This window comes from Choloepus didactylus, chromosome 1 (assembly GCF_015220235.1).
Source record: "Choloepus didactylus isolate mChoDid1 chromosome 1, mChoDid1.pri, whole genome shotgun sequence".
NCBI classification, from domain to species: domain Eukaryota; kingdom Metazoa; phylum Chordata; class Mammalia; order Pilosa; family Megalonychidae; genus Choloepus; species Choloepus didactylus.
The window spans coordinates 10,897,084-10,915,172 of record NC_051307.1 but is presented as its reverse complement, the minus strand read 5'-3'; the positions used below and the strand labels follow the sequence as shown (position 1 = coordinate 10,915,172).

The following is an 18,089-nucleotide window of genomic DNA, read 5'->3' as shown; positions in this document are numbered from 1 at the left end:
CATCCCCCACACTCAGACATGCACACGAAATGTACACACAAAAAGCACACTCCTCCACAACAAAAGTATGTTGTAAGTCACTATGTGTCAGTGGGAAAATACACTTCCTTTTTAGCAGAAATCTCCAGATATTCTTATTGAAGTCTTCTCTTACTCTCAGAGATTTAATGGGGAAAAGACCTCACCACAGAGGCAGGTTCTATTTAGGCAATCTTATAACATTTTCTTATAACATTTTTAGGTCAAGCAGACATACAAAAATTTAGAAAAAGGAAAAAAAGAAAAGCCACAGGCTTCAGTCTATGGCTGAAATTGAAAAGACTCAAATGCCACTAAAACATATGGATTAAAACAAATATTCTAAAAATGCTGAGTTGTTTTCATTTGAAGCCCAAGTTCATCAATTAATAACAGGGTCTGACCTCTAGAACTGTTTGAGGATATCCTCTCCAATAATCAGAAAGGACCTAAATTATGTCCCTGAACTCCAATATTTCCAGCACTGAGCGCATTATTAAATCAAAGCCTGAAAACACTGTAAGAGAGAAAAATGCCCACAACGCAAACAGCATGATGATGTGGAACTGTACAAGAAACACGGTACCTGGGACAGGTCAGATGTCGTGCACAACCTCGCCGGAGTGATATCTGAACAGATATGTCTACCACGGGAAACCACAGGAAACAATACAGCAACAAAACCAAGAAAGCAATTAGCATTCCCTTCTTACCTCCAAGAGAAAGTGACCGATGGACGGACAGACAGGCTAACCCGCTGCATTTCCCTGCCACCACGCTGGCCTGCTTTCTGGAGGAAGCCACACAAATCCCCCTGACTTGCACTGACACCCTCTCGCTGCGGAATGTCACTCTGCCTCCACCCTTTCCACTCGGCAAGGGAAACGGAGGGTTAACCGCCATCAGTTCCACAAATTGCCTGTCGATTTGGAAATCCCAAAATGCTATGAACATATTTCCAAGACAGTGCAAGTCTCTAAGCAACATTCTCAGATGATTAGCCTGGATGGAAACAAAATGCTTTCGCCAACGATAATTCACATCCTCAAAACTGAAGCAGGACGTTTATCAAATGGCTCCAACCCAGACATCCCTGTACTGACACTGTGTGCTCCACGTCGACGAAAGCCAGGCCCACACCGCTTCCCTGCCACGGCGGACGCTTCTCTGCCGTGCCCACCTCTTATCCTGGGTCTCGGTTCTTCGCCTGCTCACACGGGGCCTCTTGATCATGTAGGGCTTATTCCCTAGGATGATTTTCTGGACTTGAGAGACAAAAATCTGCACCTAAGAACGTTCCGAGGCGTCCTAGAGACAGCCTCACCTGACCTCCCCAGGAGATTTTGCCATCGTCCATCCCTACTCACACATGGCAGCCATTACGGAGCTGGGGTACAAGACAAAAAGCATTTGGTCTTAGAGGATTTTTTTACTCCAAAAGAGCCTGTTTCCCATCCACAAGTCTGTGACTGTATAGGCAGTAGGCAGCAGATATAGATAATAAGTAGTCCAGGGAAATAAAATCAACTTTCCTAGATAGGGCAGTATCCCCAAGAAGGAAACTTCCAAGGAAGATGCTTGCTCCAGCTTGGAGGCCTAATTACCCCTTCCCCGGATCAGAGAGTGAAAGCTGCAACAGAGACACCCAGATTTAAAAGCCAATTAAAAGTGGAAAACAGCAAAAGCTGCCCGTCAATATTTCCCACAAGCTTATTCTCAGTCTCTACCTTGGTTTTAACCAAGAGGTATTTACTCTTCAGGAGCTGCTTGAAACATTCTTGTGGAAACAAGACTCAAATAAAAAATACAGGATGTACAGTAGCTTAAAAGCCTACCCCCCTCCTCCCCAAATAAAATCAAATAAAGGGAGCTAAGGAAAATACCCCAAGTATTATTTCCTTTGCATTTCAATGTCAAAACTCATCACGTCACCTTTGCCACGGGTATTATGTTTGATAACAGGAAGTCAGTTAAAACGAACAAAAAATTTCCAGTTTAGTTGAAGGGTGAAGGGAGAAAAGGAGAGAAAGAGGTATATGAAAAACCCTTAAAAACGTTCACAGCTATAAAAGCTTTTAAATGTTTGCTTTAATCTGCCAGCTGCTCTTTAGTGGGTGCTTATTGTAAAATATCCACCAAAACACCACGTCAGCCACATGTCAAAAGCTATTCAGGGCACACCTGGAATTCTGAGTTTCTCTCTAATTTGGATTTCTAAAAATTATTTTTTAAACTGTACTTTAGAGCCACGCTAGAAGTTTCTCTCGCTGAACATTCAGGATTCAGACCTGGGCTTAAAGGTGGGGGAAGGGGAAGGATTTCATGCCAAAGACCACGCTAAAAGATGGCAAGTGAAGGTTTTCTACTTTTTTAATTGGAAAACTCTAACTCATTAGAAAAATCAACAAGCCTCTTTGCTGCTCTATAAATCAGTTCCCTCCTTTGCCTTCCTAACAGGGCCACTGTGAGATCCAACTGAGGCATGTGAGAGCACTTGCTAACTAGAAAGCAAGTCCCCCAAATGAGAAAGTATCTGCTGTTTTCCAGAAACTTCTGCAGTGTCCTACACTTGGTAGGCACACATGGATTTGCTAAATGAGTGGTCAGTTAGAGAAAGAGGACTAAGAATCACATGGTATGACTTAGACTAAGTTTCTTCATAAGGAAACCAACATCAGAAAGTAATTCCCGGAAATCCTGTGTTGTATATATATATTACCACAATAAAATTAAAAAAAAAAAACAAAACTGAGTAGAAGGGACTACACTTAGGTGTTTTTTGATATGTTTGCAAATAGCAAAACTACCGTACCAACAATACTGGCCTTTGGGGAAAAAAAAAAGTTTCACAGTGAATAACTTTGGGTTGAATCAAAATGAAAAGTTATAATTTCATTTTAGTTATTAATTTTCAAGCATACATTATCCATCCCACAACTCTCACACCACCAAAATTAAATGCACACACGAACACGCAAAACAGTGCTTTCTACCCAGCTACTTTCATAACAAACCCAGTTGTCACTTCTCGTTAGGGTCGCATCTGGATCCCAGGGCAAGGTAACCCGAGGCCCCCTCCCAGAAGTCCTGCAGCACCCCGGCCTGTCTCCAGGACCCAGCTTGCCAACTCCTAATTAGCTTCCAGCCACAACGGATGCTTAAGAATCCCAAGCTTTGTTGTTTGGGAAAGAATTTCTTGCTTCCCCAATCCTGAGCAGAGATGCCCAGTCAAAGAGGCACAGCCAGAGGCTGCCGTCGTCGAGACCAGCGCTGCCAACCTTTCCAAAGGGTCTGCAAACCCAGGCCCCTTCCTTCTGGCCTGAGCGGGGCTGGTAGGGGCAGGCGGGTCCTGCGGGCGAAGGGGCACTGCCCGCTCCATCTGCAGGCACAGATCACCAGTCAGGGCCCGAACAGATCCGCCAGCTGCCCCTTGGGCACAAACCCCCGTGGCCCTTGTGACTCTTCCTTTTTGCCACTCATCTGGTAGAAATAAATAGAGAGATGGAATCCAGGGGAGTGTGGAGGGGGAGAGGGGGCATGGTTAGCTTCTTAATTGGACTTCAAGTTCTGCAAGGGAAAGATGGTGTTTTTTCCCTACAAAATCAGCGTCGCACAAGCTCACGCAGAGTGAAGGTGTATTCCTGCTCACCTCCTGTCACCCACCCATGGAGAAAGATTCATCAGCTGCCCTGAAGGAATCCGACTCCACAGAACCCTGACTGCAAGCAGCACGGCAACACAGTCGATTATTTTAAAGAGCTCACCACCCAGATAGCAGCATGCATGCAGTGTTCTTTCAGAAATAGTTCAAGGGTTCTGTCAAGAAACTGGTATATCCAAGTCAGGCTAGAGGTGCCAGAATTATGAACAGTAATACCTTTCACCCACAGAAGAGAGGGCAGAGCTCAGACACTGGGGGCCTCACGCTGACTCGAGAGTCCCCAGTTGAACCTAAAAGTCGTAGTTGAAACAGATCATTTGCCACAGTAAAGTGATTTACTGACAGCAAAACATTTTCAAATAATTAACATACATGTCAAATATTAAATAAGGCATCAATATCTAAAGGAAATTCCTTGCCTTTTAATAGTTAAGTTTTCACATTCAAAGGCCAGAGACATTCAGTAATTTCTGTTTTTTTTAAGTTTTAGGTTTTAGGTTTTGCTGACTGTAAAAGAAATATGTTCATCAGAGAAAGTTTGGAAAATTCAGAGAGTTGAAAATTATTATTAAAATCACACTAATGCCACCCCCCAGATATATACCCTATATACTCTCTATTTCCTTCCAGTCTTTTTCCTATGGACACGCATGTGTGGTACCCACATGTGAGTGTGTCTGAAGTTTTCTCATATCGTCACCCTACTGAAGCAGGCTGGATTAAATGTGATGGGCTCAGGAGAGCCTTGCTATCCTCTTGCGCAAGTGGCACTCATGAAATCAGACGTGACTAGATTTTATAGCGGCAATCACACACTATCACGTGTATGTCACCAGTGAAGTTCCCAGAACACATCCCTGGCAAACATGTTTTTTTCCTACTTGGTCCGCTGTGCTCTTCTTTTCCATTTACATCATGGCTTGATAAATCTTCGGTGCTATTTGCTATAAAGAGCAAGTGTCAAGGCAAACACACAGAATCAGCGCTGCTGGAAAGCAATAAAACTATTTAGGTAACTAGTGTATTTATTTTGTTCTTAACTATGTCGTTCTTTCCTGTGACAGTGCCTAGTGCACAGCAAATGTTGAATGAAAGATGAATATTATTGCCATGACATTTAAACAATTTCTACAGACCCAAAAGGAAGAGCCACCAATATAATGGAAAACTATTAAATCATACAACTAAATCACTGATTCAGATACAGAGGGAAAAATTAAATCGCAGAAGAAACGCTTCACCGCCTACGGCTCCGCGGGCAGCAGCCTAGCTCTGCAGCGCCCCCTAGCGGCGGGAGAGCCGTGGTGCCCGCGCGCGGCGCATCTCCCGGGAGCGGGAGCGGAGCGGGCAGGTCCGCGTGGCCCACCCCAGGGCAGGTGCTGCGCGACCGAAGACCGGACGCCAAGATCCTCGCTGCATAATGAACGCTAGCAGCTCAGCCAGGGCCACTGCGAAGGGCCGCAGGAAAGAAAACCACAGAGAAAGCACTGCCGAATGACTGTCCCCAGTCTCTGCTGTCCTGATCTATAAATATGGAGCCACCGGCACAATCCGGAGGCGACCGGAGATGTCTTAGCCGCCGCATCGGGGGAGAGGGCACGAGGAATCACCCGACCCACAGTTGCGGAGGGTCCATCTTCACATTAATTTACGCAATAACGCTTCAGAGAACTTCTATTCCAGGAAAACATAATCAAACCCAGGATTCTCACATTGCCTACGGCCGATTCAACATCTTCTCTGAGGATTTAAAAAACAATAAGAAATGTGAATACAGAAAACAACTGTGATAATTGGGTTCATGTGTCAACGTGGCCAGATGATGGTGCCCAGGTGTCTGGTCAAGCAAGCACTGGCCTAACCATTACTGCAAGGACATTCGTGGCTGGTTAGTAAACCAGAAGGCTGGTTTATTAAATCATCAGTCATTTGAGGGTATCTGTGGCTGATTACATCAATGAAGGGCATGTTTTCCAATCAGTTGAAGACTTAAGGGAGAAGAGAGAGAACTTTCACTCCTTTATCAGCCAGCCTCTCCTGGGGAGCTCATCAAACACCTTCATTGGAGTTGCCAGTTTGCTGCCTGCCCTGCAGAATTTGAACTCATGCATCTTCACAGTTGCGTTAGGCACTTTTATAAAATCTCACATTTACAGGTATCTCCTGTTGGTTCTGTTTCCACAAAGAACCCTAACTAATACAACAACTATACAGACACATTCACTCCATTCCTGGGGATCCCAAAGCAAAACCAAATTCAGTCATAGATTAGCAACCGGGAGAAAAAGTCGTTCCCAGCATAGGTGTCCAAGAAGATCAAAAAGGCTGAATGGAGGGCCCCAGATGAGAAATGAACAGTTCTGAAAATTACTCTTCTCCAAGGTTGTTATGTAACAAGGAGTCTGTTAGGTTGGCAGTGTTTGGGATGTACATATAGAGCAAAGATTTGCTTGAATCTCGTGCAAGCATTTCATTCCCTGGTTTGTGAAAGGGAATAACCAATCAATAGGAGAAAATGTATCATGTGTCAATCCGAGGCAGTTTAAAGAGCTGGTAGGACAAAATATCAAGCATGTGTTGTGCATTTTAGTATAAGCAGACATGCACTACAAAGCCTCTGCTTGGGTATTTCAGGTTATGTCTGTCTTAAAGAATACACCGGAAAAGCCAAGAGGACCAGGACTCTGTGCTCACTCTTTCCTCTCCACTGCTATGTCCAAAAATCAAGAGTCAAAGTCCCAAAACCAGCACGGTCAGAACTCCCAGGAGAGTCAGGCAGCTCTCCGGGGCGAGACCCAGCCCGTTTCTTTCCCTGTCTGCATGGGCCAGCAGCCTCCCCGCATCTCTGGCCCTCCCTCACATTCCCAGCCCCCAGCATCCAGGCCTCAGCAAAGGAAGAAGGGGAAGGTCAAGAACAGTGACCGTCACATTTCCCCAATAGGCCGAACCCCTGCCCTGCCCGCTCTGCCCCACACCTCCAAGGTGAGAGGGCTGCAGTGGTTTGTCTAGAAGAGTTGAAGCCCTGGGCACTGGCCTTATTTTGATACTTCTCCAAGTCACAAGACTGAGGTTGGTGATGCTTGTCCTTCTGTTAACTGACACATAAAACAGAGCAAACTGACACGGAGCGCTGAGTTTCTGAGATGAAGGCGCAAATGAAAATCAGATCATTAATTCCCAAGAGCCTCATTAAACACAGAGCAAACCGGCTAAAAACCGTGTAATGAAAAATGTAATCAAAGAACATTTCTTATAAGAAAAAAAAAAGCACCTATTGCGGTACTGGTGATTTTTAAAATTAAATACATCACCTGTGTCTTTTTAGACAAGGATTGGTACATCGTACACGTTAACTCGTTAGACTTCTCAACAACAACGGCACTATTATTTAAGTAACAGTTTATACCAAACTTTCACATATATTAATTCATCTAGTCCTCCAATAATTCTATAAAGTGTCCTAATCCTAAATGATCTCAGATTTGAATGCCTTCTCCAAGTGAATACATCGTATCCAGATTGTTGACAGTTCTGCTCTCCTCAGAAAACTAAGTTTGTCAAGGAACAGAGTATATCCCAAAGGACAACGCCTCCTCTTTCAAAATTGTTGGGGTGGGTGTAAATTGTTCTTTTCAAGAGGTAAATTTGGTATTTAGTCAACTGACTCTTAGGTATTTGCTGAAACGGCATAGTTATGTCACTAAACTCACAAAGTAGCCTGTGTCAGAAAAACAATGAACACAGACCTACAAAATACTTTGCCACAATCAGTAAGAAATTGACAAAACTGACAGGCAAAGCACGGGGCTTAGAAGACACACCTGGAGGATCTGGCACTCGGCCCAAAACTAGTTATCAGCCACAGCCATCAAAAGCTGGCAAACAGCCAGGAGAATTCCTGAAAACAGTTCTTGGCTCCTTGGGCATTCCATCTTGGACACCTCAGTCAGGTAGGAACTGAAATTGTGAGCCCCCTTGCCATAAGACGGCAGACATCACAAATGAACCAAAAGTCGTGGTTTTCCCACCCGAAAATTCGCTGAGGGAGGCACAAATCAAAACGAATATTTTTAAAATCAAATGAATTCATTTTGGTTTCCAAAGACACTCTTCATGCATAAAACGGTGACTCTCTCCCCTAAAGTAGAAAAGGCCAGAACCTTAAGATTTAACACCTTCTGAACTCCAACGGTCTTCTCTTCCCCCCTTGCAAACACCGCAAAAGTGAGTTATACAATCCAAAGTCGAAATAGAAACTTAGTGGCTGAAATGCAGCGTTAAGAAAGAAGCGATCTGCCCACGAGATTTCTTCCCCGAGGAGACCCCACACTCACCTCCGCGGCAGGCAGCAGGTGAAGAGGCGTTAAGGTGGGAGCCGGTTTCATCTCACAACTTAGGCCGAGGGTGGTCAGGATCTCTCTGAGGACTTCGTATCTTCTACAGTTGCTTGATTTAAGCAAATCAAAATCTTCTTGTGTTTGTACCATCGAGGAGCTGGGAGGCAGTTCTAAATGCACCTAAGGGTGAAAGACCCACTCTGTAAAACTCACAGGCACTTAAAGACATCCAGAGAAAGTTTCTTTACCAGTTTTTTTGCACACCTGAACATGAAACCTTCTAATTCTCAACAGCATATAAAAGAATATAAACTTCGAACCTGAATATCTGGAAACTGATGACAAGCAATAAAAGATTCAAACGCACCTATTAAAATCGAAGCTGTCAGACGGTGAGGCCTCGGTGGGAAAGGCACTGGTTAGTAATCAAACGCTTCCCACATTCTAACTTGTATCATTAATTTAGTTGTGCGACCTTGGGCAAGTCACTTAACTTATTCTATGACAAAAATATTTAGAAATATAGTTATGCTGAGAGCCCAGTTAAAGACACTAATGAACTCAGGGAGGCACCACAAGTCATGCTTGAAACTTCCATTCTACCCATTAAATAATACTTGGAATAATACTTAGGAAGAGAGTGGCCTTAGCATCATTTTAAGTGTTTGCAGGAATTTAAATAAATGGAGTGGGGTTTGGGGGCACTAGAAAGGCCAGCCCACTCCCCCATCCCACTTCCTCCCCCAATCAGATTTTAGCATTGAAAACTTTGTGTTATTTATCTCAAGGCTTTGTTCTGCAGTTAACATTAAAATAACCCCGCCAGCAGAACTTCATCTACCATCTGTGCCTTGGTGTGAAGGATCTTACTAGAACATCTTGCTCCCTTGAGATCAGAACTTAATTGGGTGTTAGGGTCTCGAGGGTACCGGAAAGTAGGATATCAGAAAAGCAACCGAAGCCTGTTTGCTTCATTTTGCTTTTGCCAGGAGTAAGCCATGGGTTTCCAGTGTACGCAGAGTCCCCTTCCTTGATGTTATAGAAGCATCAGGATGTTTTAACCTTCAGGCAATTAAAAATCTCTCAACTTCTACCTAAGCCTTAGAAAGTCAAATACACTGCATTAGGTCCAAATGCTGAAGTTCAGGCCAATCCGGAAAGGTTTGTAGAGCACTGTCCAACGCCATCCCCGAGCTACAGCTGGGCGGCCGAGGTGCAGTGGGCAAACCTGTCCCCTAAACAGCCCTGGAGGAGGCAGAAAAGTGGAACTCTTTAAGGCGTCATCTTCTACCACAGACGCTGACCCTAAGTGTGTGCCCAAGAGGACAGCGGCAGTGCTGGCCTGGACGTCAGCATGTCAAGGAGTGACGCTTAACTCACAGGAGCAGCCCTCCTTATAGCTGGCAGAAATAAAAAGGGAGCCCAGGAGAAGCGTAATTGAAAGCACATGGGCTCACTGGACTTGGTGCCGACACAGAATATTCAAGAAGCACATGCAGTTAATGCACTGAGATCACTTTCGCATGTGAGAGATGCAGAGGAGGCAAATGAATGACAGACCCACGGGCAGGTCTCCGGAGGTCGAGGGGACAAGGAAAAGGACAACCACTGGAGTGAAGTTGCTTTTGCTAACTGTCTGGTTTCCAGGTGATGTGTTTCTACAATGGAATCAAGGAAAGAGGCCTCCTCTGGTCAGGCACTCGCCATCGGCGGGAACGGAACTGCACAGCGGAGTGAGCAGGTGGATCTGGGGCCCCAGTCCTCCGTGCTGTCTGCCAAATGGCTCTTCCTCTCTCGTGATGCTGTTACCATAGCAACCTAACTTGGCCTCTTCTAAATATAAGACTTTTAACTGGACCAAAACTCACAGCTAATTGTAAAAGAATGTTATACAACAGTGGTTCTCAGCCCTGGGCAATTTTGCTCCCAGGACACATTTGGCAATGTTTGGAAATACTTTTTGGTTGACACACTTGGGCGGGGTGGAGGGGAAATGTTACTGGCATCTCACAGACAGAGACCAGGGATACTGCTATACATCCCACAGTGCACAGGACAGACCCCACAACCAAGAATTATCCAGCCCAATTACCCACTTTTTCAATAGTGTTGCGGTTGAAAAAGTCAGCCACAAAAGCAAAATTTGCATAGCACTTCTGCCATATGCTAAGTAAAACAGGAACACGGATTTTTTTTTTAAAATCCATTTTAGAGACAAGTTGGACAAGTTCACACTGAACTCCTTGAGCATCTGATCTTCAAATATCAGCATTAATACCAGGCCTTAAATTTTCCCTTGTGTACAGCAAGTCTAAAATCACTTCCTCTTTTGCTTTATTCTTATCAATGGTAAAGGCATAAAATACACAGCTTGCTTGGCTGTGATACCACCACCTACCGTGCAGCTGCGTTTTGCCTTATGTTTTGCCTCCTCATATTGAGTTACATCATTACTAGATTTACTACAAAGATGAAGACTATGAAACTGAGCAGGGAAAGAGGAAACTAACCAGCCTGTGATAACATTTATTGGTTGGTCTCAAGGAGGTATGTCAGTGGCATAGGCCTGAGGAAAAAACAGTTGACCCTGTCACAGAGGCTGGAAGTCATTTAAAGTCAAAAATGACATTCTAATCCTCTGAATCCGATTTTTGAAGCTGCCTCATATTGCCTTTCTCTCCTAGGGCAATGCACTGCAGTATCGGATTTTATGATAGTAAAGGAGTCAATTTAAATGGTGCAGCAAGCAAATATGCTATGTAACTTAGAGAAATGGATCACAACGGTGCCAAATCAATTTTCTAGGACAAGTCTGCAGGCAGGAGTGGTAAAATTTGCTATTCAAAACTGAAATATGGTTCTAGGAAGTCAGGTTTTCAAGTGGATTTTCTGAAACTGTGCAATTACAACAGTTGTCATACTTGCAGAGAAAAAGATAAGAGAAATTTATCTGAAGACTAATTTGCATGGTTTGCACAGCCCTGAAGGAATCCTGCTTGGACTTCTGCCCTGATGTTCAGGTTTCTTAATTTTCAATATCTTTGCTTGAGTATTAGCTTAAGAACAAATGAGTGGGCTTTAGAATAGCCAAGGAACAAATCTATATCCCTTTGAGGAATGTTTGATCAGAAAACTCACGGGACTTAGCTTGTAGGTGAGCTGGAAAGAGAAAGAGCATACAAAATGAAAGCAAGACCAAAGAAGCAAATAATTCTCTAACTCAATAAAAAGATGCCTATAATAAAACAAAATCTAATATACTCATCTCAGGAACTATTCTGGGCAATGCATCTACAATTATTTAGTTTTCTCATTAGATCATCATCAAATCCTTAACTCAAGCAAAAATTTTGCCTCACAGGCTTTAAAAGATTTGCAGTAAATGGTCATGAATTCGGAAATGGCCTGCCCTGCTACTGTTCATTTAAACAAACAAAAAGCTAAAAGGAAAAGGACAGTGCTAGGGGAAGAGCAGAAGAGCCGAAAGGATCCCTGAGGATAGGAAAGGAGGCTGCGTTTTCCTTTCATCTTCCCGTTTTTGTTTTTTTTCTTATCTATATATCCATACACCATACATCTAAATAAATTCAATATTTTCTTAATTGAATTTCTTCTCGGCGTTTCGATTTTAGGAATGAAAAATCATAAGAAAGGTATCAGGGATTGAAGATATTTCTAATGCTAATGCCCTAAAATTACCTCTGCGGTTGGTGGACAATCGGCCTGATCCCTGGAATCAGCTACAATATTTAGGATGGGGGTCACTGACGTTTGGAACCAGAAGTCGATGGCATTCAACTTCCTCCATTAAGTAAAAGCTCGATTATGCTGACCAGGCTGTACTTTAAGGCAAGGAAGCAGACTGGTGCATTTTAGGAAGATCATTACAAACAAAGCTCAAAATGAGAAAGAATTTTCTGACTGATTCTAGGTTATCCGGAAATTTTAATTAACCATAACACTGTCTATCTCCTTCCTCCATGACAAGTATTGTGGTTAATCTGGGAATTCAGGCCATGTGAAAGCCCCAAACTGAACTTTCTGCTCACTGTCAGTAGAGAGTCCCACAGACACACAAACGTGGCAAACAAACTCTGCAAACCTTTAAACAGACTGCCCCAGGGACCCACGGCGGCCTCAGTACCTGGCAAAGCACAGCTTCTCCGCCACGCGTTCCGAAAGGCACTTGCACAATCGTCCTGTCCCTGGCCTCGTTCTCCAGGTGGCCCTGGAGGCTGCCCGCTCCAAGCCGCTCCCCGGGGCCCCCCTCATACACGCAGCCACTGCTCAGAACACTGAGCTTCACCTCGCTCCGGTCAGCCTTCGAGAAAACCAAGTTCTGGACTGTCTTCTGCAGAGCTCCCTTGCTTGCCACCCGGAAGCCCCCAAATGTGAAGGATGAAGACAGGCCCAGCACCTTGCCACCCTGACAGAGGTAGGCCGTGAACTGCTGGTGCAGCTTGTCGGAAAGAGATTCCCGGGTGGCGAGGACCAGCAGCACACAGGTGTCTGGCCACGGGTCCCTGAGCACACTCTCCTCCAGCAGGTGATAGATGGTGTAGCAATCGGGATCCACACAGTCGCACAGAACATCCCGGACCTGCCGGAACCTGCCGAGGGCTTCCTTGGAATCGGAGCCCACAAAGAGGAGGATGTTGGGGGCCTTTCTGGAGATGGTGATTCTCCTTCCTTCTTTCTCAGGGCAGTCCTCATTGGCAACACCCTCCAAACTGTTGTTGTAATCGTAGGGAAGATCTGGAATGTTCTCTGCGGATGCAAACTTGACCGACTCAATGGTGCGACTCTCAAGTTCCAGACACTCATGGCAACTGGACAGGTGTAGGTGGCAGTGCTCGATGGAGCCCGTGCCCCCGTTGCCCTCCCCGGCGGGCTCTCTCCCGGAGACGGTGCCTTTCTCTTCTTTGGGCTCTTCGAGGACCTCTGGGTCAGCTTTGCCAATGGGCTCCATAACGTCCTGCTCAGGCTTAATCTCAACAGAAGACTCCAGGCTGGGCTGTAGGATCTGGGCCGGCTTGTCTGCAGCCTGATCCTTAAGATCCTTCAGAGGGGTGTCCTGGAAGTACACAGCTGCAGCGTGAACAGGAAAGACAATTAACAACCCAGTTCAAGATCCACAGCGGGCGCCCTGGGCATTCCACAACTCGCACCCAGGACAGCTCAGCTGCCCGGCACCCACCCTCATCACATCTCAACTCTGTGGCACCCTTTGGGACCCCGTAATTGCTCCCACCTGCTAGGAGGGTGCCCCCGTGGACCCCAAGTGCAACCCGAGTTTCCACATCTTTCCCCAGATGCTCTCTCCACCCCCCTTAGCGAGTGGTGAAGAAAGTGCAATCCCCAGAGGTGACTTTGCTATTTACTTACATTCGATTTCTTGGGTATTAATCTACTACCTGATGATGAGACTAAGAAATGAAAAGGACAAATATCTACAGTCTGTCCAAGCATATCCCAGGAAAATACACACTCAAGACACTTCATAGGGGGAACCAGGGAGGGGCTCTCCCCAGTATCTTGTCTCGAGACTGGAATGTAAGTTTACAATCACACGATTACGCCTATCAGGAAATTAAGGAATTCGCACAAATTTACATGGCTAAGTGACACTCATTTGCTCGTGATATGAACAAAGACCTTCACAGACATAGAAAGCCAGGTTTTAAGCATTATTAAGAAAAAACGTTTTCCATGTTTCTTGAAAAAAAGGTGTGCTCCAAAAAGTGATGTGTATATATTATATAACTTCAGAGTAATACTATCATTTCAAGAAAAATAGTCTAGAAACTAATTAAACTGTATTAGATTGTCTGAAATAAATACTACATTGGTTTTGAATTTGAATGCCGTTATCCTAAACAATGCAATTATGAGAAATCTTGTTTAAGAATTTGATAAGCTGGAGTCGAGAGGTCACGCTGGAGGGCATTCTTATGCACTATATAGATATCCCTTTTTAAGTTTTAGTGTATTGGAATAGCTAGAAGGAAATACCTGAAACTATCAAACTGCAACCCAGTAGCCTCGATTCTTCAAGGTGACTGCATAACTATGTAGTTTACATGGTGTGACTGTGTGATTGTGAAAACCTTGTGGCTCACACTCCCTTTAACCAGTGCATGGATGGATGAGTAGAAAAATGGGGATAAAAAGTAAATGAGAAATAGGGTGGGATGGGGTGTGGGGTGGAATGATTTAGGTGTTCTTTACATTTATTTTTTATTCTGATTTTTATTCTTTTTGGGGTAAGGAAAATGTTCAAAAATTGACTGGGGTGATGAATGCACAACTATACGATGGCACTGTGAACAGCTGATTGTACATCATGGATGACTGACTGACTGATATGTCAATATATCTCAATAAAACTGAATTTAAAAAAAGAATTTGATAAGCACTAATGATGCACTTAGGGATAACCACCACCCTCCAAAACACTTGACACGTCTGAATTTTACACTAGTATGGTTAAATCAAACCCACTGACTGAATTTAACTGAAATTAAGTATTGCCCTTAAGTTATACTGAAGAGGCGTGCTTAACAGTCTTTAAGCTGAAAACATCCTGCTGTGATGAGAGCATTTTCTGGAGTTACTTACAAACGATCTTTTGGGGTACCAGTCCGCTGTCCATCTGGAGCCTGTCTTCCATGAACGCCACCCCCAGCCGGCTGAAGTCGTCCACACTGGCCTCCGCTATTAATTGGTAGGGATCCCCTGGTCTACAGGCCAATGGGGAACAGCAGTCTGACCACTTCACAATCTGAGAAAAAGTGGGTGAGAAGGAAGAACAGAGAGAGGTTGAGATTTTTCTTCTCCAAAATGACCAGGTGTTTTTTCCCTTCAGCGCCCCACCGCTAAATTATGACAAGCATGATAATTTACTAGACACTGACATTTACTCCTATAAATGTTTTGTCACGAACGTTCTCATTTCTACCTGACGGCAGTACTTACAAAACATTAATTAGAACCCTCTCATTTACAAGTAAAATTGAAGGCTCAACTGCTTTTCGAGGAATAGAAAGGGGAAGGGACTGTTCTCAGAGACTAGATATCTGAACAGAAAACAGGAGAACAATTACTCCACACGATCCGGTGGTTTACACTACTGCAACCTGAAGACCAGCTTTTCTCACAGTGGTCAAATAGAACCACCTGGAAACACATCACAGATTCCTGGGCAGACTCCCCACCTGTGCATTAGACCCCTGGAGCTGGAGCTCAAGGATGAGAATTTTTAAACACATTTCCCAGCGAGTCCGTGGAGCGGTCTCCACTGCTCTCCCTGCTTGCTCTGGCCCCTGGGTTAGCCTGGTCCCAGGAAGTTCACTTTTCTACCACCAGGGGGCAGGAGAAACAAGAGCAGGCAGGCAGTCCTTTACGCCTTTAAGCGTTTACAAAAGAAGAATTTGAAACTGGGACATCAGATACCCGCATTTTTTCTGAGGAAGTCAAACTCTCTGTCTTCAGGCAAGTCTCTGAAATGCCAGATCTCAGCTTCCTCATTAGTAAAACAGGAATAACGCTAATACTACTACCTGTCGTCTTACGGGGTATACATGATGCCCCTAGTAGAAAGTTTTGGAGCAGAATAAAGTCTCAACTGATGAAAACCGCTATCATTAGCTATTATGAATCTGGTGTTAAAAGCTGTAGTAAGCATCCTGGTCTTTTCTAAGATGTCACGAATGAGTTCACTGACCTCTCCTTCCCACCTCCACCCCACCCTACCCCCAAATCTTCTCAGGGGTCTACTGCACCTAATTTCATAATTAGAGATATAAATTTTGAATTCCATTTCTGTAATTGTTGAGGAAGATTTTTAGAACAAAGTCCTGCTGAAAACAGTGAAAAAAAGGCTAGATAAAATACATAAAACATCACCTTATAAGCAGTGAAGAACTGACTAAAAAATAGGTGATTACCAGGTGAAATTCTGGGGTAAGTCCTGAAACTAGAGAGGTAAGGGGAATGCCCAAAAGCAAAACCTCTTCTGTCCTAAAGGAACTTGTTCAATCAGGAAATGTGAGAATCAAAAGGCAAAGGCAAAAGTCAACTGACATAAGGAGAGACATCTAGGTCAATGGAACAGAATGACAAGTCTAGAAATAAACATACATTTATGATCAACTGATTTTCAATAAGGGTTTCAAGACAATTCAATGGGGAATGAAGAATCTCTTCAACAAATGGTGCTGTGACAATTGGGTATCAACATGCAAAGGAATGAAATTGGACCCCCAACTCACACTGTATACAAAAATTAACTCAAAGGAGATAAAAGACCTCAAAACTAGAAAACTTTTAAAAGAAAGCATAAGTGTAAATCTTTGCAACTGTGAATCAGACAATGGTTTCTTAGATACAACACCAAAAGTAAAAATGATGAAGGAAAAAACAAATTAGACCTCATCAAAATTAAAAACATTTGGGCTTCAAAGGACAATATCAAGAGAGTGAAAAGACAATTCACAGAATGAGAGAAAATATTATGAAATTATATATCTGATAAGAGCGTTATATCCAGAATATGTAAAGGATTCTTACAACTCAACAATAAAAAAAACAAATAACCCAATTAATAAATGGACAAAGGATCTGAATGAACATTTCTCTAAGGAAGATATACAAATTGCCAATAAAGACATGAAAAGATGCTCAATGTCATTAGTCATTAAGGAGATACAAATCAAAACCACAAAAAGATCCCACCTCACACCCACTGGGATGGCTATCATCAGAAAGAACAACAATAGCACATGTTGGTGAGAATGTAAAGAAATCAGAACCCTTATACACTGCCCGTAGGAACTGGGTGGGCAGTCAGCCACTTTGGAAAACAATTTGGCAGATACTCAAGAAGTTAAACATAGTTACCATATGACCCAGCAATTCCACTCCTAAGTATACACTAAGAGAGCTGAAAATACATGTCCACACAAAAAAAAATGTGTATAAATGATCATAGCAGCATTATTCATAACAACCAAAAGTGAAAACAACCAAAATGTCCATTGATTGATGAATGGATAAACAAAATGTGGACTCTCCACACAATGGAATATTATTCGACCATAAAAAGGAATGAAGTTTTGAATATTATGAAAATATTATGCTATGTAAAAAAAGCCAGTCACAAAAGGCCACATATTGTATGATTCCATTTATATGAAATGTCTAGAACAGGCAAATCTATAGACAAAAAGTAGATTAGTGGTGGCCAGGTGTTAAAGAGGAGGGGGGTGTTCTAGTTTGCTAGTGCTGCTGGAATGCAAAACACCAGAAATGGATTGGCTTTTATAAAGGGGGTTTATTTGGTTACAGAGTTACAATCTTAAGGCCATAAAGTGTCCAAGGTAACACATCAACAATCGGGTACCTTCACTGGAGGATGGCCAATGGTGTCCAGAAAACCTGTTAGCTGGGAAGGCACATGGCTGGCTTCTGCTCCAAAGTTCTGGTTTCAAAACAGCTTTCTCCCAGGATGTTACTCTCTAGCGAGCTTGCTCCTCTTCAAAATGTCACTCACACCTGCACTGAGTTCCTTCTCTTTGAGTCAGCTCCTTTATATGGCTGCACTAATCAAGTCCCACCCTGAATGGGTGGGGCCACACCTCCATGGGAGTATCTCATCAGAGTCATCACCCACAGCTGGGTGGGGCACATTCCAAGCAAATCTAATCAGCACCAAAAATGTCTGCCCCACAAGACTACATCAAAGATAATGGTGTTTGGGGGACACAATACATTCAAACTGGCACAGGGGGGAATGGGGAATTACTGCTAATGGGTGTCAGGTTTCTTTTGAGGGTGATAAAATATCCTGGCATTACATAGTAATGATTGTTGCACAACTTTGTGAATATACTAAAAACCACTGAATTGTAGTTGTATACTTTAAAGGGGTAAATTTTATGGTACGTGAATTATAATGCAATATATATATATAAAAAGAAAAATCTCAAGGCAGTTTGTTTCCTGAGTCTTCCAGGATAAACTAGTAAGTATGAGGACTTCCCGGGTTTGGATCCTGGCTCTTCAAGCTGCAGGCT

General features: G+C 43.6%; 1 protein-coding gene across 3 annotated transcripts in view; it reads right to left on the bottom strand.

Annotated features, from left to right (window-relative positions):
* HLCS (holocarboxylase synthetase) overlaps positions 1-18,089 on the bottom strand; it is a 231,186-nt gene that overhangs the window by 171,148 nt on the left and 41,949 nt on the right. For all 3 annotated transcript variants that reach the window (XM_037831637.1, XM_037831645.1, XM_037831654.1), the window contains 3 exons: positions 14,635-14,797; positions 12,161-13,104; positions 8,014-8,196 (listed from right to left, as the gene is read on the bottom strand). In XM_037831637.1, the coding sequence (XP_037687565.1) occupies positions 8,014-8,196; positions 12,161-13,104; positions 14,635-14,797 (1,290 nt within the window). The remainder of the gene's footprint in view (positions 1-8,013; positions 8,197-12,160; positions 13,105-14,634; positions 14,798-18,089) is intronic.